This window comes from Ochotona curzoniae, unplaced genomic scaffold (genome assembly GCF_017591425.1).
Source record: "Ochotona curzoniae isolate NIBS_2020 unplaced genomic scaffold, NIBS_Ocur_1.0 contig_4514, whole genome shotgun sequence".
Taxonomy (NCBI): Eukaryota; Metazoa; Chordata; class Mammalia; order Lagomorpha; family Ochotonidae; genus Ochotona; species Ochotona curzoniae.
The window spans coordinates 2,236,562-2,262,780 of NW_024466312.1; the positions used below are offsets into that span (position 1 = coordinate 2,236,562).

Sequence of the window (26,219 nt, forward strand, 5' to 3'; positions counted from 1 at the left end):
CATCCTCATTAGCTTTGCCTTGAAGACATGGTTCTATGAAAGGTTAAGAAAGGATGCCCTGTAATGGTAATTTCTGCTGAAGAGACCATGGGTGCCTACACAAGGCAGATGACAGCCGGGGACAGGAGGCAGATGACAGCTGCAAGCAGAGTGTGAGGGTAGTCGGGGTAGTCACCAGCCTGCTGGGCAGAACTCTGGCACAGCTTCCACCACACCAGTTTCGAATGGCAACAGGCAGCAGCGGCCAGCAGCACCATCCTGTGTGGCTCCCCACTGCCCGCAATGATGTCGGTCAAGAGCAAAGGCAGAGGCAGACAGAAAAGTTTTGTCCCGTTTGGGTTAAGTATAACTGGCCTTGTGCTATTCACGATGGATGTTAAAGCCCATGTATCCTAAAATTTTACCAAAAAACTGTTTTTTAAACTTGATATTTTACCCACTGAAGCAGAGTTGAGAGAGGAGGGCTGGCGCTGTTGGGGGGGAGGGATAAGCCTTTGTCTGCAGTGCCATTAATTAACCCCTATGGGCGACAGTTCGGGTCCCGGCTGCTCCACTTCTCAGGCAGCTGCGTGCTCAGCGCCTGGGAGAGCAACAGAAAATGGCCCAAGTCCTTGGGTCCCTGAAGCCACGAGCGAGATCTGGAAGAAGCTTCTGGCCTCTCTGAGGTCCAGGAGGGAAAGGCGCTCGGGCAGATGCAAGGTCCGAGGGCAGGGACGCTAGACGTGGAATCTTTAGACCAAGGAAATGAGCAACAGAGGGGCCGTGCCCAACACACCACCACTCTTGAATCTGAAAAAAAGTCCACTGACAGCCCCTCTCCCACCCCAGGAAGCTGGTAACGGACGTGACACGTTAAAAACAAAAACAAAACTAAGAAGCCGCGGGCTGAGTAACCACGGCGAGGAGGGGAGCCCCGAGCCCAGGGGAACCGCGGCCCGGGGGTGACCAGGGGAACCGCGGCCCGGGGGTGACCCAGGGGTGACCGAGGGAGACCGCGGCCCGGGGGTGACCCAGGGGTGACCCAGGGGGACCGCGGCCCAGGGGTGACCCAGGGGTGACCCAGGGGGACCGCGGCCCAGGGGTGACCAGGGGAACCGCGGCCCGGGGGTGACCCAGGGGTGACCCAGGGGGACCGCGGCCCGGGGGTGACCCAGGGGGACCGCGGCCCGGGGGTGACCCAGGGGTGACCCAGGGGGACCGCGGCCCAGGGGTGACCAGGGGAACCGCGGCCCGGGGGTGACCCAGGGGTGACCCAGGGGGACCGCGGCCCAGGGGTGACCAGGGGAACCGCGGCCCGGGGGTGACCCAGGGGTGACCCAGGGGGACCGCGGCCCGGGGGTGACCCAGGGTGACCCAGGGGAACCGCGGCCCGGGGGTGACCCAGGGGTGACCCAGGGGGACCGCGGCCCGGGGGTGACCCAGGGTGACCCAGGGGAACCGCGGCCGCGCCGGCTCCGCCCCAGCCCTGCGGATTCAAACTCGAGGGGCGGGCCGGGGAGTCTCGGCTTGGGCTGAAGCCACACCTCCAGGCCGTCAAGTCGGCAACCAACTACCGTTTAAACTTGGGTTTGGCGCGAGGACAAGACGGGAAAGCCGCCCGGAAGGATCCAAGGAGAGTGGGGAGGGAGGAAAAGTCCACAGCAGACGGCCGGGCGGCGACGGCGGGATCCCGCTGCCCCAGGCCTCACGGCCACACTCGGTCCTTACCAGCGCGAGCAGCGCAGCAGGTTCTCCAGGCGGACCAGCGCGGCGCGGCTGTGGGCCCAGGCCCCGGGACCCGCCGGCTCCATGGCGGGCGCGGGCCAGGGTTCGTTCCCTGAGCGGACCCTCGGCTGCCGGATGCCCTGCATCGCCCCGCTCTCGCGGGAAAGGTTCCTCGGAAAGCCGGACGCCACCACAGGCTGCCACACGGATCCCGGCCGACAGATTCGCGCGTTCGCGAAGGCGGGACGGCTGGGGGCGGGGCGTGCCGGAGGGGGCGGGGCCTCGAAGGCACGCGAACGGGGTGGGCGGGGCCTGCTCCCCGAGTCGCGCGGGGCGGCTGAGGGTCGCCTCCGCCTCGGTCCGCGGGAGGGGCGGGGTCGCAGAACACACTGGAAGGCGCGGTGGGCGGAGCCTGTCAGGGCCACTGAAACACGCCTGGGAAGCGACGCGAGCGACCTGAGGGGCGGGGCTGGGGGCGGAGCCAGGCCGGAGTAGTTGGCGGGAAAAGGGCCCAGGCCGGAAGGGGAGGATGAGCGCCCAAAGCCTACAGCCTAGGTTGAAACTCAGGACCTGGTTTACCAAAGCTATGATGCTAGGGATGCTCGTTCGAGTTTTACGGATGGAAAGTCACACAGGTACAGACTTTCAGTTGAGCATTTTCTGTGAAGAGTGCTGTCTGTGGTGGCTCCTGTTGAACTTGCAAAAATTTGGCCTTAATGCTGAAGGTACCTAAGAAAGTCATTGTTTTAAAGATTTATTTTTTTTTATTACAAAGTCAGATATACAGAGAGGAGGAGATCTTTCGTCCGATGATTCACCCCCCCAGTGAGCGCAATGGCTGGAGCTGCTCCTATCTGAAGCCAGGAGCCAGGAACTTCTTCCGGGTATCCCACACAGGTGCAGGGTCCCAAGGCTTTGGGCCGTCCTCAACTGCTTTCCCAGGCCACAAGCAGGGAGCTGGATGGGAAGTGGAGCTGCCGGGATTAGAACCGGTGCCCATATGGGATCCCAGTGCGTTCAAGGTGAGGACTGCGAATAACAGAGGTTCTCTAAGGATTACGGTGTTGCAAAGGCTTTCCTGGGCGCCCAAATTCCCTCAGCATCTGTAGAATATTTGCATGTGGTTGGGTGTGTGTGTATACCCCTCTATTCCAAAACCTCCAAGGGTCTAGACACTAACTGTGTCTCACTTGCTACCCAGGGTGGTGCTGAGATGTGGTGTGGGGCTCCTTGTAGGTTCTGGGTATGTCTTGGATCTTTAGACTGTGAGCAAGCACTGGTGTGCTTTCCTGTCTGTCACGTTTAGCCCGAGTACCCCCAGTGAACCCCATCAGCAGCTGAATGTCTGACCAAGCTTGTCTCCCTCCCGCTCAGTTGCTGGTGCTGCGATGTAGTGCCCTTAGAAGGTCTTTAGGTTTAGATGAGGTTATGAGGGTGAAGTCCCCCAGGACAGTTTGTGTGCACTCAGAAAAGGAAATGTGGACTGGCTGACACCTGAGGAGAAGGGCTGACACCTGAGGATGCAGGGGGAAGGAAGCAGAACAGCTCTAACGTATGTCTCCTTGTGCCAGCATCTTAATTTCAGACTCCTAGTTTCCAGAACTGTGAGAAATGTCTCCTGCTTAAGCCACCCAAGTCACAGTATCTTGTTATAGCAGCCCAAGGTGAAAGAGTGTACTTCACAAAGAAAAGGCAGGTGTCACCGAGTCACCTTCTTCATCCCCTGGGGTAGAGGCACAGATGACGAGAGGCAAGACTCATCCAGATCTTCGTGATTTTTAATGGCTCCACTGAAAGTCAAACGGTAGAACTGGAAAAGGTTTTCGTTGTTTTCAACTAGACACAGGATAGCACACATAATAATACAGTATGTTTTAAAAAACAACACACACAAGCACCGAAGAGCTCATCCTTGATTTTTTAATCCACCTAAATCAATTGTTTAATGTTTGCCTAAGGGTTTCTGGTGGGGCCTAATAAGTGCCACCTGCAATACCTGCATACCGCATCAGAGATCCAGCTGCATTCCCAGCTGCACTGCTTCCAATCTCACTTGCTGCTACCTGGGAAGGCAGCAGAAGATGCTGATGTATTCAGGCTTCTACTTGGAGGACCTCTGGGAGTCTGGCTCCCAGCCAGCCCACCTATGGCAGGCTTCAGGGGAGTGTACCAACCAGAAGCAAGATCTCACTCTTTCAGCCTTCCCAAAAAGCAAATTAAGCCTTGAACAAAAGTCACACTATAAAAAACACTATGGTAAGGCCTAGCAAAGTAGCCTAGGGCTTAAATCCACGGGTTTCACGCACGGGGATCCATATAGGCACCACTTTGTATTCTAGTTGCTCCACTTTCCACCCAGCTCCCTGCTGTGGCCTGGGAAAGCAGTCAAGGACAGCCTAACGCCTTGGGATCATGTACCTCTGAGGGAGACCCAGAAGAAGCTCCTGGCTCCTAGCTTTGGATCAGCTCAGCTGACTGTTGTGACCACTTGGCATGTGAAACACTGGATGGAGGATCTTTGTCTCTCCTCTCAGTAAATCTGGCTTTCTAATAAAAATAATAAACAAATATATTTTTAAAAACTTTATCATGTAAAAAATCCTGTGAATTAAGGAGGTAGTAAGTTAGCTTAAGTATGAAATCATAAGTTATCATGCTAATATGAAGATAATTATATCTATGCACATAAAATCAGCACTGTTGGTACTTTACTTACCAAAGAATAACCCTGAATGTTTTTATCAGGTGCTTTTTTTTTCTTTTGTTTTTTTAGCAGTAGATTGATTTTTATTTGACAGGCAGATTCACAGAGTGAAGGCAAGAGAGAAGCCTTCTCTCCTCCGGTTCACTCCCCAGTTGGGTGTAATGGCCAGGGCTGAGCTGGTTTGAAGCCAGGGGTTTCTTCTGGGTCACCTGTAAAGGGGTATTATGACCCTAGAAAGTCAGGGATACAGGATTACAATTGATTGGATAATATTTGCATGATAACAACCCAATGGATACCTTTGGTATAACTGATTGGATATCATTTGTATGAGAACAGTTGAGTAGAAAGGCTGTGAATGAGAACACTTGGTGGAATATACAAAACAAAAGGAGTTCCAAATAAAAGTATAGAAACAGTTGATGGGCTTTGTTGATAAGCTCAATGCCTCCTCCCTCGTCCTATAGGACCCTCAGTGTATAAAGTCTGATTCCACTAATAAAGTTTGGCTTTTGACCATCAGTCAGAGTCCACCCATGTTATTATCAGCTCCGTGCACCAAGTCCATCTGTGCAGGACAGCGACAGTCACCCACACTGGAACAGTGGCTCTAGGACTTGGATCATTCTCTGCTGTTTTGCCAGGCCTTGAGCAGGGAGCTGGATGGCAAGTGGAGCAGCCAGGACATGAACCAATATCCGTATGGATTGCCAGCACTGCAGGTGGAGGGTTAACATGCTATGACACCCTGCTGGCACCTGTAAGATAATACTTAAGTTAGAGCATAATTTTAACTGATCAGAGAAAACGGAAGTTCTCTCATTTTGATAAAATGTTTGGTGACCAAACTGCTGTAATTGCCTGTTTGTAGAATACTATTAACTGAATTATGGTGCAAGTGCAACAAGTTCTTTACCTGTTTCTTCCTTGTTTTTCCTTTCTGTACCCTTGTTACGTCTCCCCAGTGTTTATGACAGTTTGACAGCTCCTCACTGATGGTCATTATAAACTAAACACAGTAGCAAGGTCACTTTCCCGTTGGAAACTGGAAACTTCATATTCTATTTCCTTACTTTACTAGAGGTCAAGTTTCTAGTACTTTGCTTTTAGTGGGGAGGGGATACTGTGTGTGTATGTGTGTGTGTGCATGTGCATATGCATATGTGCACAGCCCAAGGCCTTGGAACCCTGCCTCTGTGTGCAAGTCCTAGAAGAAGCTCCTGGCTCCTGGCTTCTGATCAGCCCAGGTCAGGCTGTTGAGGCCATTTGGAGGGGTGAACCAATGAATTGAAGATCTTTCTCTCTTCCTCTCTGTAAATCTGACTTCCCCCCCCCCCCAAATCATAAATATTTAAAAACAGGGCAGATGCTATCTTGCAACCTTTCCAGGGTTTCCCTGCAAGGATTTCTTTTTATTCTTAATCTTATTGTTTTACATGATACAGATCCATTTGCACAGGTATTTTCCCCCTTTGCCCTACATTTTCCCAACTCTTCCCCCCCATACTATTACAATAATGTTGTTCTTCTGCAACAGTCAAAAGTCCAACATTCTGCTATTGAAGTACATTGTGACATTGCAGATATAGACAATGATAGAAAGTCTAGTGTCCTATTGTCAAGGCATATTTCATGGTTTCATTGGGAGTCCTCCTTTTATTCTGGAGTAGAGGTATATACTAGAACATATCAGTATGCTAGTCTCCATTACAACTCATCTATGACAATATGTGTATGTACATGTATGTACATATTTACCTGTATATCTACTTATCTTGTGTTTTGCATGAAGGTTACCTTGGAGTGAACACAGGATCTTTATCCTTTGGGGATTAGCTTATTTTACTAAGCTTAATGGTCTCCAGTTGGGACCATTTTGTTGCAAATGGTAGACAGGCATCTGAGTTGTTTTTAGTATTGTGGATTGTGCCGCTATAAATACAGCGTTGCAGGTCACTTTCTCATAGGCCAGTTTTACTTACTTTAGATATATCCCCAGGAGCAGGAAAGCTGGGTTACATGCTAAGTCAGTTTTCAGTTGTCTTAGCACTCTCCATATTGACTTCCACAATAGCTTCAATAACCTGCATTCTTACCAGCAGTGAACTGGGGCACCTTCTCCCCACATCTGTGACAACAGTTGTTTAGTGTTAGATTTCTGAATATCCTACAGTCTCACTGCACTTAGGTGCAACCTCAGTTTGGTTTTATTTGCGTTTCTCCAATAGCTCGGCAGCCTGGGCCTTGATTGATATGTATGTTAGATACTTGAATTTGTGCTTTTGAAAAATAGCCATTCATTCCCTTCGCCCATTTCTTCACAGAATTGCTCTGCTGTCTTTAAGTTTATGAAGCTCCTTGTAAATCCTGAATATTAATTCCCTATCTGTTTTGTAGTGTGCAGAGACTCTGTCCGATTCTGTTGGTTGATCATTTCTTTTGCTGTGTAGAAGCTTCTTAGTTTGATACAGTCCCATTTGTTTATTCTTTACTTTGACAGGGCTGTCAGTTGTGCCCTTTGCCCGTGTGTGTGTATGTGTGTGTGTGTATACATAACCATACATATATACAAAGAGAGAGATAATTATGAAAGATGTAAAGATTTTGTTGTTGTTGTTATTCCTCTTCTTGCTGGAACCTACTGGCAGTTAGGTCTGGGGGAAATCCAGAACTATTTTGAGTGGAATCTACGTGGGGATGCAAAGTCGGTGGGGTACCTGGTGGGACCAGTGCACCGCATTCCAGCTCAGTGTAATGAGCTGTAAGTGAGTTCTCTCCAGGCTCAACGCTTGCATGCCTCACAGCTGTCCCTCCCTCCTTAGAATCCTTTCCACTGAACTCAACATGGCACCTGGTGAGGCTGGTCCGTGAATCCCACTCTGTTTTCATACACATCCACTGAGGCTCTGCCTCCTGGTTCTAGCAGGATGGGAAGTTCAGTGGTCTCCCTTTCCCACCTGACCGCTGGTGGCATTCAATTGCCGCTGGAGGGTCTGTTCATGGCCACAGTACTTTCTTGTGTGTGTAAAAATTTAGGCTGCTTGTTCTATTTTATTCCCAGGCTTTTCCAACTTTACAGTATTCCAAATACCTTAGACTCAAAATTATTCATTCTTCTGTAGTGTAACAGTCTTCTTGTGAGGGGATTCTGAGGCAAACTCTAGCCCAGTGCCCCCACTGTCTCGTTAGCATCTGTAGTATTGCTAGGCTACAAAGGCATCTGTGGCCTGGATCTTTTTACAAATCTTCACTCTCACTATAATGGCTTTCTAAAATCAGTGTAAACACTCTTTTGTGGTGTTGTGAAGTGTTTTACAAGTGTATCTCCCTGTTATTCATATGGATAAATACACATTACAAGAGGAAAATGGGCCATGTGTTAGACTCTCCTCCTATGGAGTGTGACAATATCTCACATATTCCTCTCTTTAAAGTAATTCTACTCTGACATTTCTCTGTGATGTCACGTGGCAGGAATGTTCACTTTGAATAACAGTTTACTATTTCAAGTGTATTCTCTTTTTTATTGGAAAGATTTATTTTATTTTTATTGGAAAGGCAGGTATACAGAGAGGAGAGACAGAGAGGAAGATCTTCCGTCTCATGATTCACTCCCCCAGTGAGTGCAACGGCCCATGCTATGCCCATCCGAAGCTAGGAGACTCTTCCGGGTCTCCCATGCGGGTGCAGGGTTCCAAAGCTTTGGGCCGTCCTCGACTGCCTTCCCGGGCCACAGGCTGGGAGCTGGAAGGGAAGCGGGGCTGCCAGGGACAGAACCGGTGCCCGGGCGTGCAAGGTGAGGACCTTAACCACTTGCGCCACCACGCCGGGCCCCAAGCGTATTCTCTTTTTTAGCGTATTGCTTGCAAGGACCTCTATAAAATTTAGAGTTCCCACAATGCAGGCAATTTAACAAAATTGATAAGTCATCAAAAATCGTACCGTTTGAAATGGAACAAACTCACCTTAACATCTAGGATAGCATGCTCTACTTTCTTCTTTTGAACAAATAGTACCGCTATGGGACAACGCTATTAACCTAAGTTAAAATCATAAGTGTTATACTATTTTTGTTCTGGAATGTAGTGTAGTTTAATGATTAAGTGCGCAGAGCTCAGAAGTTAAGCAGAATTTTGTCATAAGCCAAACCTTGATGTTTTCTAGGATTGTGTCCTTGGGTGTACTATTTAACGTATCTTTGAACTTAGTTTTCCATTTTGTAAATTTAGATGTACATATACCAACTTAGGGGTGTTGTGAGAAAGGAATTTCAGATTATGAAACTGTTAAACCAGTATAATCAATGGAATCACTTCACAATGAATTATACAGAACTTTAATATATATATTTTAAAACTTGGTCCAGAATAAGCACTTAATATGTTTTCTCATTTTTAGGGCTATCTTTAGCATTGTTGAATTGCACTAAGACAGCTATAGTATTTTTAAAATTCTGGTAGAATGCCTTGGGACCTGAACAGTTGTAAATGACCAATATATGAGTAAAGAATACTTTTTTTTAAAAAAAGAGACCTTATTATTTACTTAAGCAGCAACATGAGAGAGAAACACACACACACACACGCACACACACACAGGTTTTCTGTCTGCTGATTCACTCCCCAAATGGCTGCCAGGGCCAGAGCTGCACCCAGTTGGAAGCAAGGAGCCAGATGCTTCTTTAAGAGCTCTCAAGAAAGTGCAGGAACCAAGGTCTTGGGCTGTCTTCCACTACTTTCCCAGGCACATGGGCAGTCACCTTGATCAGAAGTGTAGCAGCCATGCTAGAATCTATGTTGCGTTACAAAAGAGAGCTTTAACTCTAAGCCACAGCATCCACCAACCCCAATGACAGGACTTACTAGAAGCAGGAAAGAGCCGCTCATTCTGTGACTATCGGAATAGGGCTACTTATATCAATTCCTTTGTAAATATGATGCAAAGGAAGCTTAATTCCATTAAATGATCATTATCTCTTTTAGTACCATCTCAAAGTATCTGTTGTATTCCTTTTTTTTTTAAGATTTATTTATTTTTACTGCAAAGTCAGATATATAGAGAGGAGGAGAGACAGGGAGGAAGATCTTCTGTCTGTTGATTCACTCCCCAAGTGGCTGTGATGGCTGGAGCTGCACCTATCTGAAGCCAGGAGTCAGAGCCTCCTCTAGGTCTCCCACACAAGTGCAGGGTCCCAAAGCCCTGGACCATCTTTGACCGCCTACCCAGGCTACAAGCAGGGAGTTGGAATGGGAACCAGGGCTGTCAGGATTAGAACCGGCACCCGTATGGGATCTTGGCACGTGCAAGGCAAGAATTTTAGCCTCTAGGCTACTGCACTGGGCCCTGGATTATTTTTTATTTTAATATTCACTTTATTTTATTTATTGTAAAGGCAGATATATATAGAGAAGGAGAGACAGAAAGATCTTCCATTTGCTGGTTCACTCCCCAGGTGGCTGCAACAGCCAAAGCTGAGCTGATTAGCAGCAACAAACTTCCTCCGGGTCTCACACAGGGGTGAGGATCCCAAGGCTTTGGGCTGTCCTCTACAGCTCTCCCAGGCACAAGCAGAGAACTGGATGGGAAGTGGAATAGCCAGGATATGAACCAATGCCCACATGGGACCTCAGCCATTGCCAGACAAGGCTTTAGCCACTAGGCTATGCTGGGTCCTAACTACTGGATTCATAACACTGTCCTTAGTATTATGTTGTGACCTCATAGTAAAATCTTTTTAATTTTTGCTAACTTTGAAATATCTTATTTACATAATTATATTGCTCCTTAAAGATGAGTAAAACTTAGTAAAATTAATAATTTTGTCCTGCACATTATATACAGTTTTTATGAAGGAAACAAATCAGTAGGGCTTAAATTAATCAGTACTCACCACCCAGTGGGTATTACAATGATGAATGTATGCCTCCTATGGATCAGGTCAGTTCCACTTTTAGGTATATTCGAGCTATTGGCTGCAATGGACTGGATTCCACTCTTTTGACATACTCAAAGTGTTACTTTGATATACAAACTTGGTCTCGGGGTTACCTAGACCTTAGTGTTCCATGAAAAATTACCCAGGTCTCTGGAAGCATCTACAATATGTTTTCAGTTGGTTTTTGAAAGTGCATTAGCACCATTCTTGTGAGCACCTGCTGAATTTCTGCCAGGGGATCCAAAGTAACTAGTCTAAGGATACGGTTGCATTAATACATGCTGATAGTGGTTATTTTAACAGTTTTGGTATTGTCTGTACTTCCTGATCATTTATCAACTTCACCTTGACACAGATATTTCACTGGTCATTGTTTTTTGTTGAATAGACTTCAGAGTTCAGCCCATTCCAGTGCCTTTTATTGCATGCTATTTTTACAGAGACACCTCAGTTGAAACCCCCATTTTTTGTACAGTCTAATTACTGAAGCACATAAAGCAGTTATAGCAGGAATTTATCACTTTCAGGTGGAAGTACTCCCAGCCAAATAAAAGATAGAGTAGGAATGCCAGAAGCAATTTATAACAGGCTCACTGACATTTTGTGTAGAGAAGCTCTCCCAGCGAACAAGCATCAAGTCGTAAATCTCTGTAAACGTGATTAAAGCAAGCGAGTTATTCTTTGAGGGGACACTATAATAAAAGAAAGCTGTGATGCCAAGCAGGAAAATTCTGTTGACAAAAATTACCAAAAACAGCTGTCAGTAAAATTTACAAACTGCTTGGTTTAAAATTCTGCTGGATTCCAGCAGCTGTTTGTTTGCACATAAAATGTTCATTTAGTAAGTGTGCATTGGCCCTAGTTTGGATTCCATTGTTTTTCAAAATTTTTACTCCGTTTAATCAAAATTCATGCACTAATTTAAATTTCTTTCAAAGGACAATGAGAAGTAAGCAATATATTGAAGTATTCCTTGTAGAAATATGTGTTGAATAAACAGAAACATTGCATTATCCAAAGCAACAGTACTTAATGATAAAGTGTACCTTGCAATTTTTTTTTCATGCATATGTACTGTGTTGGACATTATGCCTTATTCATGTTGAAATCATCTTGTATTGGTAATAACCACTAATGGCTCTTCAGCAATACATTTTATGCTTTAGAAAACTAGAATAGGGTCATGTGTTGGAGATACATTTTAAGCCTGTCCTCCATTTTTACATATTTCTTTATTTTGTTACTTTTAATCATTATTTCAAAATATATCACCTAAATCTCCTTATTATGTTTTTCATATGTCGGGGTAACAGAAAATGGCTTACTGATTTCATATGGGTAAAATAAGTTAAAGGAATGAGCAATGAGCCTGGAACACAGTATGTTCTTAATACTGACACTAAATAATGTACCAAAAACTCTAGGTTCAAGAAGAAAAGTTTAAAAAAAATTCTCAAGTCCAAGATCCAGGGCTGGGAGCAGCCTAGCAGGGGCATTGTAGGCACATGCACCTCCTGTTGGTAAGAATGATAGCCAGGGTTGGGGGCAGATTAGGATGGATGAGGCAGCAGCATCTATCACATTACCTGGGGGCATGGGCTGGGGAGGGGCACGCTGAGCTGAACCTCAGCACCCATGAGTATATGCACAAGAGCCAGATGAAGTGTGGACCATGCCAGGCTAGCCAAAGCATATACTGGCACATGCAAAACCTGGGGCTGGAGGTTGGCCTAGTTAGGTGCATTGGGAGATACCCCCACTAGGTTGTGAATTTGCTGGTGTGCATGAAGACTGGGCCTGTGGCAGGTTAGGCTAGGCTAGACCTGGACCACAGCACCTATTGGTTCACGTGAAAGATGGGGTTGGCGATGGAAATGACCAGACATTTACATTTATGTCCACCAGAATGTGCACTGGCTGCTGTAGATGACAGACTGAACCTACCATGCACTGGCTGATGCACACCAGAGTCAAGTCTGAGATCATTCCAGGAGAGGTTTCTCTGGGGACTCCCCAGTTAGATTGCTGGACTCAGACCCTAGCCATAGGGAAAATCACAAGAGTCCGTGTATCTGGACTGGGCCTAAGAGTCCATGTATCTGGACTGGGCCTCCAAGTTACCGCTGTCTGTGCAGTGTATGGCATGCCCAGATACACACAAGGGACATGACAGCCAGCTCATCTGGGCCAGTAGAGGCTGTCAAGTGCTTCATTAGAGAATGGAAAGCTGATCTGATTGGACCACTCTCCTGGCCAAATGTTATTTCAGCAAGTGGGTCTGTGGATGTAGTAAGGTGGACAGCCAATAGACTTCGGAAGAATTTTCTCAAGCCTGGTACAACAAAGCTGACAACATCTAAGAACTATCAAAACCACTCAAGTAACACCCTGGGAACATTCTTCCTTACATTGGGGTCTCTAAGGTGGCATCAAATGGCCTTCTCTCATCCCTAGGTGCTTATGTAGTTTGACAGCCAGGAGTAACCTCCTTCTCTGTGCACAAAGAAGAAAAAAAAAGAAAGCTGAAACATTTGTCCCAGACACCTTCCTCCATACTTTGAATCTCCCCACCCTAACCGAAGCCCACATAAGCACACTTCCCTCACAACTATTTAAACAATATTAAAAAATAAAATAAAAATTTAAGATGTCTTCAGTACTCAGAACTTTTTTATATCCTCATGTGTACTCAACTACACATCTTGTAAAACTGTCTCTGTACCTGAACCTGAAACAGTTACCTATACATATCATTTTTCATTTTGTAATCAGACACGGGCAATTGTAATCTTTCTTTTCCCTGTATTACTCAAATCATCTAAGAAAATATTTTCCTTTGGCTTTACTTTTTAGAAATCAGTCTAAATCATCCAGTCATTATATAATTCTGCCAAACACCCAATAGTCAATAGTGTAGGCACCATTAACATGCCATATGACAAAAGAAGAAATAGGGCTACACGAATTTTTTAAAACTGATTTTCCAAAGAACACAGAGCTTACAAGTGATAAAGCAAAGAAACAGAGCCAATTCTGCCTGAATCCAAAGCCCAAGTATTTAAGTGCCTGTGTAAGCTCATTTTATGCCCAACTTCAAAGAATGTTATTTAAGGCCAAATCAGTTTGAATATCAGAGTGCATACTAATTTTCAGCACAATTGTACATTGTTAAGTTACAGAAATTACAATTATAACTATACCCCCTCCTTCAGAGAATTTGCTGCCTCAGTCCAGACAAGATTTTTACATGAAACAATAGAAATTATGAGACAGATTACAATTAAGTGTTCAATTGTGTTGTGCACACATAAAGTATTAGAAAAGGTCAACGAAGAGAATGCTTAAAATTTCTTACTGAGGATTGGAGTGACGCGGGAGAGAGAACAGTGGGAGTTAGGTCTTGGAAAATAGACTTGAAGAGGTAGAAGGGGAGAGGAAGTTAATTTCAAATAAGCAAAATTATATGAACGTGGATGTATAAATGATAGTGGAACACCAGCACTAGTTGACCTGCAGCAGGGATGGATGCTGAATTGAAACACATGCTATGCTACTTTCATAGGCCGGAAATCATGCAATAGCAGTTTAGCTCAACCTAATGCATGCTATTAGGTAGTAGTGATTATAGTTGGATGTAGTAAAGAATTCTTAAAATCAAAGCAGGAATATTCTCTGGGAGTAAACCAGCAAGAATTGGCCAACAATGGCTAAGATTAACTGCTCATTCCTGTCATCCTAACAGATTTAGAAATATGATGCTCAAATTTTCAAAGAAAATCAATTCATTCAAAGCAGCTAGGGTAAAGTTATATAATTAAATATTTTGTTTTTAATTTTCACGTACTTATTAAATATAACATCCCCAGGCCAGGGACCAAACTGAAAGAAACACAACCAGTCCTGGTTTCCCAGGTGGGTAGCAAAAACTAGTCATTTGAGCCATAATTGCCATCTCCCGAGGTCTTCATCTGTAGGAAACTGGAGTCATGGGTCAAAAGCCAGGTGTTGAACTCAGGTACTTCTAGATGTAGGAAACTGAAATCTTAACAGGTGTCTTAGACTCTAGGCCAAATGTTTGTTCTGTATTTTTTTTTAAACTTTTAACAAAATTATTTGGGGCAACTTAACCCTGGGAATAAACATTAAATCACATTATTAATGACCCATGTTTATATATATATTCAATTATGTTAATATATATTTAATATGCAATAAACTTATATATATAGCTTTACCATTCATCATTGATGTGTAGTAGTTGGTATATATAGGCTCTTAAGAGTCATTGAATTTTGGGAAGTTTTACTAGTTGGTTGTTAAATTTTAGCTGTTGTTTCAAATCATATTATATGAAGAACAACTAAATACTTATACAAAGAAAAGGTAATAAATACTGAAAACCCCTAATGTCTTAAAGATATTACTGCATTTTCTTACTGCCTTTGTTCTGGATTTTATTTGCTTTTTTAAATCTCTATGGCACAAATGCTTCCTTGTGTAATGATGTACTCTTAAAATTTTTTTCATAATATTGTGGTCAGTGGCATCACCTTTCTTTGAATTCAGCTACAGGGAGAACATATACCCTGTAGTTAGCAGCAAATGCTACAGTTTAGGGACTGATTTCTTATTTTGTAGGGTTTTTTTTTTTTGTGGACTTGGATGAGAGAATATTAATATAAATTAGATTTTTAAAAATGTGTCGTATCTCTAGCTGTTGAATTTTGAATAGACATTAAACATGGTATGTCCTTTTAAGCATTTGGACTACTTCAACAAACATGTCTTGCATCATTGATAAACAGGTTTCACTTTTGGCTCACTCCTTAATTTTACTTGAATATGAGACAACATATGAAAGCCTACTGTTCAACATTTACCAGACAATCGGTACATCCACCTTTGATGTCAGGACTGGTCTCTCCTATACCTTCCCCTAGGAGAGCTCTCATACTTCCCGTTACATTTATTCACAAGTAATACCTGCGGTGTAGCAAGGCATCCAGTCTTTGCCTCTTGTCAGATTTCCCCAAGCCCCAACATGAGCTCTGCTGCCTGTGCTCAGCAGCTCAGAATACTCAGGTCATGAGCTTCTCTCTCCTTCAGGCTTTGTACTTCTCCAGTCCAGACCTGCATGCCAACTCCATAAGGTGCATTCTGCCAACGTTGCTCCACTGAAAAAGGGAGAATACCTTTTCCCCAGTTTTGTACCCACTTTGAACCAATGTACTGCTGCCGTGTGTCTTTATTATCACTCAGAAGTATTTTACGAAACTAATTCTTTGAAAATTTCTTGTGCATTTTGCATTCATATTCCAAGCCCATAAAAGTGTGGTTTAGATGAATGCTTCCTAGCCACAAAGTTTCTTCATTCTGTGTTTAAACCACATTTCACTAGGTATGCATCACCTTATCTAGTTTTTTTAACACTGCATACTACAAGATAATAAGAATCTTCGTCATTTATTGCATAGTATCTTGAATAGCATACCAGGGATACATATTCATATGAATAAATGAATGAATGAATGAATGAATGAATGAGGAAGAAATGATAGATATCATGCTGTAGTCAAAATCAACTTGGGGACATTCAAGACAGGTAAATAGAGGAAACGCATGCTGATTCTGACCACAAGAAAATAATGGAAGAAAGGCAACATGGAGGGAGATGGAGGGAGTGAGGAAAGTATGGTAATCTTATCAGAATTGTACTTATGACATTTGTTCTGTTTATACTAAATATTCAAAGCCAAAAGTTGAAAAGGAGTCTGCTTGGTGCTTTATGCCAGGACATTATTTCTATACTAAACCTTCTCTTTATATAGTATCAATTTTTTGTTTGTTGTTTTTCCCTAGAGTGTTAGATCATTTATTTACTAAGTTCTGTAAAATAACTATATTCTTCTAGCTCCTTGTTGGTGTTGCTTAGATTCCATCTACTTCCCCTTGCTATTTTATCCTCAGAAGTTATGTATACAATTGTAACTGGAATAATTATAATGTACCATGACTACCTGAAGACAAATAAAAACCTCGAAGTGTGTAAGATTGAATTATGTTTTAAAAAGAGACAAAATCTCCTATCTGCTAATTCACTCCCCAAATGGGTACAGCATTAATTGCTGGGCCAGGCTGAAGCCAGGAGCCAGGAACTCCATCCAGGTCTCTCTGTGGGGTAAAAGAAACTCAATCACTTGTGCCTTCTTCTGCTACTTTCCTGGGCCTGTCAGCAGGATGTGCACCAGAGTCAAAGTAGTCAGAACTCAAGCTGGCACTCCGATAGGTCAGCATTGCAGTTGGCAGCTTAACCCATCGTGCCGTAACAGTGACTCTTGCAGTCAAAATTAGATGCAAAAATATACCCAAAAATGCTTCGTCTTACATTTCATACTATACTTATTTTGTGGAATGTTCTTAAAAAGACTCTGATCAAGATACTTAGCTAAAAGTAGCACTAGGCAATGTCTTAAATGCTTTTCATTAGACAAGAGAGGGAAATTGGATTCAGGGCCCAGGAAGAAGAGAGAGGACAGAGAAGGAAAGGGAAAAAAGAGGAGCCAACTTGTTAGCAGTGTAGACTTACATCAGGAAGCTACGAGTGAAAAGATCCAGGAATTGGGTTGTTAGAGCCAAGAACAAGCGTCTTGGGGCTGGTGCTGTGGCAGATCAGGTAAACCTGCTGCTGCCTGTGGGGCTGGCAACCGGTGTGGGTGCTGGTTCACCTTCCTGCTGTTTCAGTTCTGATCTGTCTCCCTGCTAATGTGCCTGGGAAAGCAGTGAAGGATGACCCAAGTACATGGACCCCTGGACCCCTGAACCCTTGTGGGAGACGCAGATGAAGCTCCTGGCTCCTGGCTTCAGACCAGCCCAGCTCCAGCCATTGTGGATTTTGGTGGAATGGACCAGTGTGTCGAAGATCTCTTTGTTTCTGCAACTCTGCCTTTCAAATAAATAAATGAATCTCTTTAAAAAACTAAATAAAAATGAAGTTACTCAAAGGGGCCAGCGTATATCATGACCAGTAAAACCTCAACTCATAATGATAGCATCTTTTTCTTTAAGGAAAGGGGAGGGAGGGGAGGCAAGGCAAGACAAGCCACAAGAGTAGAGTAGTATAATATTTTCCTTACCCATTCTAAGGGGCATAGCTGACATTTGTACAACACACAAAAAAGGGAAAACTAATCCAAGTTTTAAATGACAAGGGGACCTTCAGAAAGGAAGACCCCAAGAGCCAGGAAAATTTCATTTTTAAACTTAGCTTAGTTGAAGAACAGACAGACTTTAGGAAATACTGTTGGCAGATAGTACTGCTTATTGGCAACAGACTTGGTAGGGGGCACCAGCCAAGACTTGGGTACTAGGAATCTTCTTGGCTTTCTGTGTAGCCCTGTGAATACAGGGAAGTACCACTTAGACTGAAGGTCTTCTGATCTACTTGGTAGAGTAGGTCAGAAATTTTTTTATGACCAGCTCTTACACAGCAGGCAAGAAATGATAAGACGAGGGTGCAGGTTAGAGCAATATTTTTAGCTTTTTTTAAATGGTTTTGAAGGGGAGGAATTCTGGTTTCTATTCCTGACTTGGGAAGACAGAGGGCCAGGATGGTAGGAGAAAATCAGAAAGACCTTGCTTCTGAGTTCCTTTTCTTCAGCTGAAAGCAGTGAAGACTCCACACTTTAGGCTGTCCTGTCTTGAATCCCAACGCTCCTCAAATGGAGCAGAAAAAGGAGAACATGTTTCATGTCCCAACAGGCCTTTTTGTGCAAGTGAAGTTGCTACACACTTTGTTTAAAGAACATCATGGTCTGACTGAAGGTGGGAAAAAAAAAAAAAAAAAGAAGAAAGAAAGAAGACAAACAGCTATTTGGAACCTGGGAATTTCTTTGGTAAGTAAATTACCAGCCAAGCTGGTACTTGATAGGAGCTCAGGGTTGTGAGTAGTTTGCAATATGAATTTCTTGCTTTATCTCAAGAAAAATGATCAGAAAGGCTTGATATATATATGCACATATACATATATATGTGTATACACATATATGTATATATAAATGCATGTAAATTATATAAGTATTTACAAGGGGAAATATTTCGCTACTGGAACAAGGCAGGCAAAAGCTAATGTACCTGCTACTTCAGGTTTCTATTGTCTCACCTTCAGAACTGTCCAAGTAGCCTGTGAAATAGAGGGAAGTCCTCCAGAGGCAAGAAACGACAAGCCTTGTGGATAAATCATATTACCAAAGCCTTTTTCTGGTCATATTATCTTCTCAACACAGTTCTGTTTTCACACCCAGTGAGTTGATGTCCAAGATTTTCACATCCTTCTGGCTTATTGCTGTAGGTGAACACGGATGCTGTGATAGCAGTAATTATCAAAACCAAGAGAGAACAGAAAAAGAAAAGTATCTTTCCAACTGCTTTTTTAATAACAAAGTTTTTTTTTTAAGCAAAGAGAGCCAAGTGGAGAAATATGTTTTAAAGTCTATATACACTTTTAAAAGAATTCCCAATTATATCTATGGATTAGCAGCCAAAATGGATAATAGGAGGGATATTGTAGGATTTCTAAATACATATGATTAAAAATAAATTATAATGTTCTTATATGATTATGAAATGCATGTTCTTACCATGGCCCACCCATTTACTTTTTTTTTTTCACTCTAGTTAAGCTATTGAAAGTTTCTTTTTTGCAAGTAATGTCATGCATCAAAATAAGGGTTTATAAACAATCACTGTGTTAGGTGCTGAAAATACAGGGGTGAATAAGACTGACCTGATCCCATCTTCACAGAGGTCATAAGTTATGCTTCCCTTTTACTCACTTTAAAATGGGGAAATAAGAATTGCCTTCTTGTAACATTGCTGAGAGGATCCAAAATGAATACTTCATGTAAAAGCAGTTTATAAACCTGGTATTTGAGAGATTATTATTAGATTTCTCTTTGTTGGAACTCAAAATAAGAGATACTGAGCCAAACCCACATTTGTTGGAATTAAAACAAAGTTATTAACTTCAATTGTTAGTGCACAAATGCCTTTGTAGAACAAAAAAATTCCTTCTTCAAAAACCTGCCAAGGTTTTGTGCAACACCCATTATGAGCAGTAGATAATGTGGCTTGCTTTGAAATTTCTCGTCTGTATTTTATTCCCAAGTAAGAATTAAGTTTCCTTTCTTGAATTATACGGTGCCAACACAAAATGTTGAAGTATTGAGCAAGAGTCACAAAATCTACCCATTATTTCCCTATAGGTGAACTTCAGACAAAAAAAAAATTTTCCTATAATTTAAACAGAAATATCCTCACACTTTAGTAATTTTTTATTATACAAAATTTGTACAAGATAGTTAAGTTCCATTGCTAAGGATAAAATAACCATTTTTATTTATTCATTGCAGTATAAATTTCATATTAAATTAAACAGAACCATTGTCTTATGCCCCTTTCTATGCTTTATATGCTATGACTCTTCAAAGAAAATTGCAGCATTCTCATGTTTACAGAGAAGCAATCTTGTTAGAGCTCAACTCTACCAAGCATTTTATAATTATTCAAAACTTGTTAAATAGTGCTTGAAGTTATTACTTGTATTTTAAATGTTAGTTGTTGCCAAGCATGTTTGAAATAGTGTTGTGGTGCTGTGATATGTATGCATGTTTTCATCCTGGCTTCTGGCTTTCTAAGTGCTTCCAGCATTATGTTTGGTTAAAATATTTGGCCTTTTGTCCTCGGTTCTTAAAACAGCCTTCAATCTTTCTCAAGTTGTAAAGGTGGAAGAAAACAAAAAACAAACAAACACAAATAACACTCTTAGTTATTTAGGACAAATGTCCTGTAGTTTACAGCTGAGTTGATGTTCATGCAGTTATTTTTGAAAAATCCCTAGATAACTTCTAAGAAGACTGGAAATCATAGCCCCATTCTTCACTTTCCTGAGAGGAAAGAGGGACACAAAGTTACAGTGATGGGATCACCAATGACCAGTGACTTCTCTCACATGCCAATAATGCAGCCTCCATGAAAACCCAAAAACAGGGTTTAAAAACATTTGGGTATTGGAGCACGTTGGAGTTCCCGTGAGGATGGCTCTTCTACTACCTCAGCCACTGCATCTGTTATCTCAGTCCGTTGTAATATCTTTTATAATGAACTAGTAAGCTTAAACTTACTCCTTTGAGTTCTGTTAGTAAATTGGTAAAACCCAAGGAAGGAATAGTGGCAATCCTAATTTATGGTTGCTTGGTCAGAAGGACAGGTTAATCAATTCAAAGGGGACAGTTTTGTGGGATGGAGCCCCCAACCTGTCAGATCTGATGCTACCTTCAGATAGGATCAGAACTGAATTGAGTTAGAACTGTAGAATTGATCCACTGTTTATTGGTTGGTAGAAATCCCTGCCACCTTCTTGGTCACCAGAGGACACAGAGGTTTTCTGTATTGATGTTGAATAACATAATAGGAAAAAATGTTTTAGCTTTATTTTATGTTTTCAGAAGTATTTTACCAGTTTTCAAGAATATTTGATCTGATGGTCCTCTAAATAAACTTGCCATTAGATTTTGAAAATAAAAGATACTGATAGAAACTTCATAAGGCGGTAAAATAGATAAATACATCATGTGCTGTTCTACAAGCTGAAATATGTTTGCAGCTTTTGTCACTAAATCAGTGTGGGTATTTTTCTATGTGTAGTTTACTTGGATTTATAGTGAAATGAACAAAGAGCAAAACCACTCTACCTTATAACTAACATCAAGTGTATATAAACATAATAGTCAAACACGCAAATATATTGATATAGTAGGATACAAGGTTAAACTGACTCGTGCTTACAATCATGTAGGCTTTAGAAATACAGGAAAAAGAGTTTTATGCAGTAAATTATTGCAAACAATAGCATATTCTGAAGAAAAGTGCAAACAACATTGTCCACATAGGCATGATGAATAAACAGACCACTAAATATGGTTTATGCAGGTTTAACCACAAGTAATACAGTTTTTGTCTTTATAATGCCAAACGTATTTTACAATCAATTTGCAATGTGACTAGAAAGCTGGTAAAATAGTTTCAGCCATGGTGTGATGTTCTGTTCTAGTTTAGGTCTATGCAGACACGAACAAGACCTCTAAATCCTGTTGAGGCACCAAAGAACCCAGCCTTGCTAAAGGGCAGTATGAATTCCCAGCAATGTACTTCATACAGAAAAAACTTAGGGTGGAAAATATCACCGTGCTTTTTGAAAATGAAGGTACATACGATCATAGTCCCAGTGGTCTGTACTGTAGCTTCTCTATTTTAAAGTAGCTTCTCTATTTTAAAGTAGCTTCATTTATCGTTGTCTTCTTTACCCACGACTTGGTATGATTGATTTATTAAAAGGCCTAGGAGAAGTTTTTGAAGAAAAGCATAGTTTCCATGATTTTCTGACTCTTGGTATGTTTTTCACATAGTGACAAAAATATTTGGGAAAATTATTGCTTTAACTTGCAAAAATAAAGTACAAGATAAATAGCATTAAAATTATGTCTTAAAAATAATAAACCTTTCTACTATTTTCCAATATAATTTTAGAAAGGCTAACAGCTCCATTTTATGATCTATTACTCATGTTCTGTATAAGTAAAATAAAGAACATGAAACTTTTTAAATCATGTTTGCCCTGGCCATTGTGGCCTTCTGAGGAGTGAACACAGATTGAAGCTCTCTATGTGTCCCCCACCTCTCTATGTCTCTGAGTTTCAAACACATAGACAAATCTTTATGCAAAATTTAGATAGAGTTCTAATTTTTTGGAAAGATTTATTTATTTATTTACTTTGAAAGACAGAGTTACACAGTTCTTCCACCTACTGGTTCTCTTCCCAGATGGCCACAAATACCAGTGCTTGAATAGCTAGAAGCCGTTATCTTCATCCAGGTCTCCAACATGGGTGGTAGCATCCCAAACACTAGGGTCATCTTCCAGTTCTTGTTTTTTTTTAAGATTTATTTATTTATTGGAAAGTCGGATATACAGAGAGGAGAGACAGAGAGGAAGATATTCCGTCCGATGATTCACTCCCCAAGTGAGCGCAACGGCCAATGCTATGCCAATCTGAAGCCAGGAGCCAGGAACTTCTTCCCGGTCTCCCACGCAGGTGCAGGGTCCCAAAGCTTCGGGCCGTCCTCCACTGTTTTCCCAGGCCACAAGCAGGGAGCTGGATGGGAAGTGGCGCTGCCGGGATTAGAACCGGTGTCCATACGGGATTCTGGCGCATTCAAGGTGAGGACTTAAGCCACTAGGCCACTGCGCCGGGCCCTCATCTTCCAGTTCTTTTCCCATTCCATTAGAAGGCATCTGGATTGGAACTGGGCAGCTAAAACACCAACCAGTGTTGGTGTTAGTGTTGGCTCTCATAGGTGGTGGCTTCATATGGCTTCATGTGCTATTATGTGTTAAACATGTGCTACACCACAATTCTGGAGTCTTAAACTAAATTTTTTAATTCATCATTTTCTACCTGTTTTCCCAAACATTGCTTTATTTATTTACTAGTTTGAGAAAAAACAAATGAGTGAGTGAAACAGAGAAAATCTTCCATAAACTAGATTACTCCTTGGTGCCTACTCAGCCAGGGTTAGGTGAGGCCACACAGAGGAGCCTGAAATTCATTCTACGCCTCTCACATGAGTAGTAGAAACACAAATATTTGAACCCTGTGCTGCATCCAGTGAAAGCTAAGACTTTTCAGGGACAAGTGACATCTTTTTTTTAAAAGATTTATTTTTATTGGAAAATCAGATATACAGAGAGGAGGAGAGACAGAGAGAAGGGTCTTCCATCTGGTGGTTCACTCCCCAAATGACTGCAACAGCTGCTGCTGCGCTGATCCAGATCCAGGAGCCAGGAACTTCTTCCAGGTCTCCCATACAGGTGCAGGGTCTCAAAGCTTTGGGCCATCCTCGACTGCTTTCCCAGGCCACAAGCAGGGAGCTGGATGGGAAGTGGAGTTGCCGGGATTAGAACTGGCTAAATATGGGATCCTGGGGCGTGTTCAAGATGAGGTCTTTAGCCACTAGGCACGCCGCCAGGCCCAACAAGTGACATCTTACCTCTGGTGCACCACATAACAACTCTCAACCTAAATGTATGTCTGATCAACACTTATTCCTGCTATACACTCACACTGGGACCACAGGTGACCACAGATGTACTGATTACCTATGATTCCCCAGTTAGGGAATATACAGATATTTCTCATTCCTCACTTGTATAGATAATGGCATTTATTAAATCATGATTAGCAAGACTGTTTAGCCCCCTTTTCAACTACACAAACCAGAAGAGTCTAAAATTTCTTTAGCCATTGGATTCCCTAGAAGATGAAAAAAAAATGTTGGTTAAATTAGATTAAGTTTAAAATCCAGAAGGAAAGAGATTTGCTTTCACACTGGAGAGCAGCAATGCAATCAGAATGGTCTCTTGGTATTTGTGAATGTTGTCTCTGTTGAGTTTGCTAAAACTTGATTTTCAAGTAGAAAATGGGTTTTGTTTATTTTGTCAAAAGTATATAGAAAGAGCTCTGAAATGTACCTCTTTCCTAGGTGATAAAGTAACTGAAACTGTGATTCCTCATTTTCAAAATATCCAGCGAGTAGGTTTCAACAAAGGGGGCTTTGAGGAACATACATGCTTATTTAGGAGCTATGAGAAGCAAGATAATTCAAAGTATTGAAGGAAAAGCAAGCTTCATAGCATGGTAATTTTTAAGACTGGAACAAGTTTCTGAAAGGAGAATCTGGGCTTCTGAGAGAGGAAGGGTGCAGGAAGAGACAAGGTGGATTACTGATCACTTTCTTTAATACTCCATGCCAGTGGTCAGGCAGACAGGAATTGGGAACTGAGAAACAGATGCAGGGGTTTGGGAATCCCATTCCAGAAGGTGATGCAGTGCAGAGCCAGTGCTAATCCTCTGCCTCCCAAGTGCCTGCTCTTTGATCTGGCTCAGAAGGATGTCTGTGGTTTGTTCCACTTCTCTCCCCCCGCCCCCTTTATTTGGAATAAATATTGGAATTATTGGAATGTCAGATTTACAGAGAGAAAGAAAGACAGAAAGAGATCCCATGTGCTGGTTCACTCCCCAAGCTGCCAAGATGCTCAGCACTGAGTCATTCCAAAGCCAGGAGTAAGGAGCCTCTTCCAAGTCTCCCATGCTAGCGCAGGGTCCCAAGATTTTGGGCCATTTTCTACTGCTTTCCCTGGCCACAAGCAGGCAAATGGATGGGAAGTGGAGCAGCCAGGATATGAACTGGTGCCCATATGGCATTCCAGCTCGTGAAAGGCAAGGACTTAACCACTAGACTATTACACTGGGCTTGGCCATCCACTTTCTTTTTGTGCTGAAGATCCTCATAATCTGACACTATTTGTTCCCAGGGAAGAGTTCCCTTAAGTTGAAAACTTTCTGTATGGAAGCTAAAATTTCATATTACATGTTGAAAGGGAAAAAAGAGAGAGAAGAAATGAGAGACAATCAAAGATGTAAGAGATTTGCTGGATCTCAGGCTTGAAAATAAAAATAAAGAATTGTGGAAATAAATGATCAGATTTAATAAAACTCACGTTGTAACTCCAATTTTTATGTTGAGTTTTAGAATGAGAAAAACATAAGCTGAAAATTCCTTGGCTTGGGAATGTAGTGTTGCAAAAAAGCTTTTATTTGCAAGGTATGTATCTTATTCCATTTGTGCTGCTATGAGAGAAGCACAGATTGTGTAATTTATAAACAGTGGAAGTTTTGTGTGTGTGTGTGTGTGTGTGTAATGTTTTTGTCTATTTGTTCAGAGACCGAAAACAGTACCTGTCTACCAATTTTGTTGCACAGTTCTTACAGTGTTTGGGGCTATTCTAAAGCCAAAGCAAGGTGCCAGCAATATAATACAGGTCTCCCAGGTGGGTGGCAGAAACGCAATTGGTTGAGCCATCACCACTGCCTCCCAGTCTGTCTGCTTCTATAGGAACCTGGAGCCAGAAGCTGAACTAGGAATGGGGTTCAAGCACCGTGATGTGGGACATGGACTTCCAAACTGGCTAATGGTTCTGGACCTGAGGAGTCCAAGACCAAGAGGCTGTGTTTGAAGAGGGCCTTATTGCTAAGCTGACAGAAATAGGAGGTAGCTGAAGTCTGAGACAGATGACCAACGACAAAGGCCCAATTAACTGATGCACGAAGAGAAATGCAGACCTGCCATGCTGAAGGACACACGTGGAACAAATTGCCGCCGTACTCCAATACAGTATAGAGAAACTGAAAGCAAAACCGGATGCTGTTACAGTGCAACTCATCTAGTTTGATATGCAGACTCCCAAGCCGAGAGAATTTTGGTGACTAAATGATGTTTTCAAAGCCTATACAGCAGTCTTCTAGTCCAAAGGATTTAAAACCCTAGCCAACTTCCCTTTATGGAACATCTCTCAGTGCTGGCACAAACTTTCTGTTTACTTTAGTCTTCTGTTTTTGCTTATTCTCCCTGTTCATCCTACAATCTCCATCCTTATCATTCTTTCTTGTCATGGGACACAAACCTGAACAGCTAGAACTACAAAATCCTGCATCTGTGTTATAATATGATTTAAGGCATCACATGAGGAGAGAGATGAAGAGAGGGCCCAGTCCCTTTTATTCACTCCTGTGATAATGAACTCAATCCTGAGATCATCTGATCATGGGGGGAGAACCTTCATGAACCAATCACCTATTTTTTTTCAAAGAAAAATGATTTCATTTTTTGAAATGTCGAATTATAGAGAGTTCTTCTATCTGTTGATTTACTTTCCCAAATGGCTGAAATGACCAGGGCTGGGGCCTACGGCAGCCCAGAGCC

At 42.5% G+C, this 26,219-nt stretch overlaps 1 protein-coding gene across 1 annotated transcript in view; it reads right to left on the reverse strand.

The window, feature by feature from the left end:
* BARD1 (BRCA1 associated RING domain 1) overlaps window positions 1-26,219 on the reverse strand; it is a 121,354-nt gene that overhangs the window by 75,417 nt on the left and 19,718 nt on the right. Inside the window, exons 2-4 of the mRNA XM_040986438.1 lie at window positions 3,701-3,767; window positions 3,416-3,540; window positions 1,708-2,255 (exon numbers count right to left, since the gene is read on the reverse strand). Of these exons, the coding sequence (XP_040842372.1) occupies window positions 1,708-2,255; window positions 3,416-3,540; window positions 3,701-3,767 (740 nt within the window). The remainder of the gene's footprint in view (window positions 1-1,707; window positions 2,256-3,415; window positions 3,541-3,700; window positions 3,768-26,219) is intronic.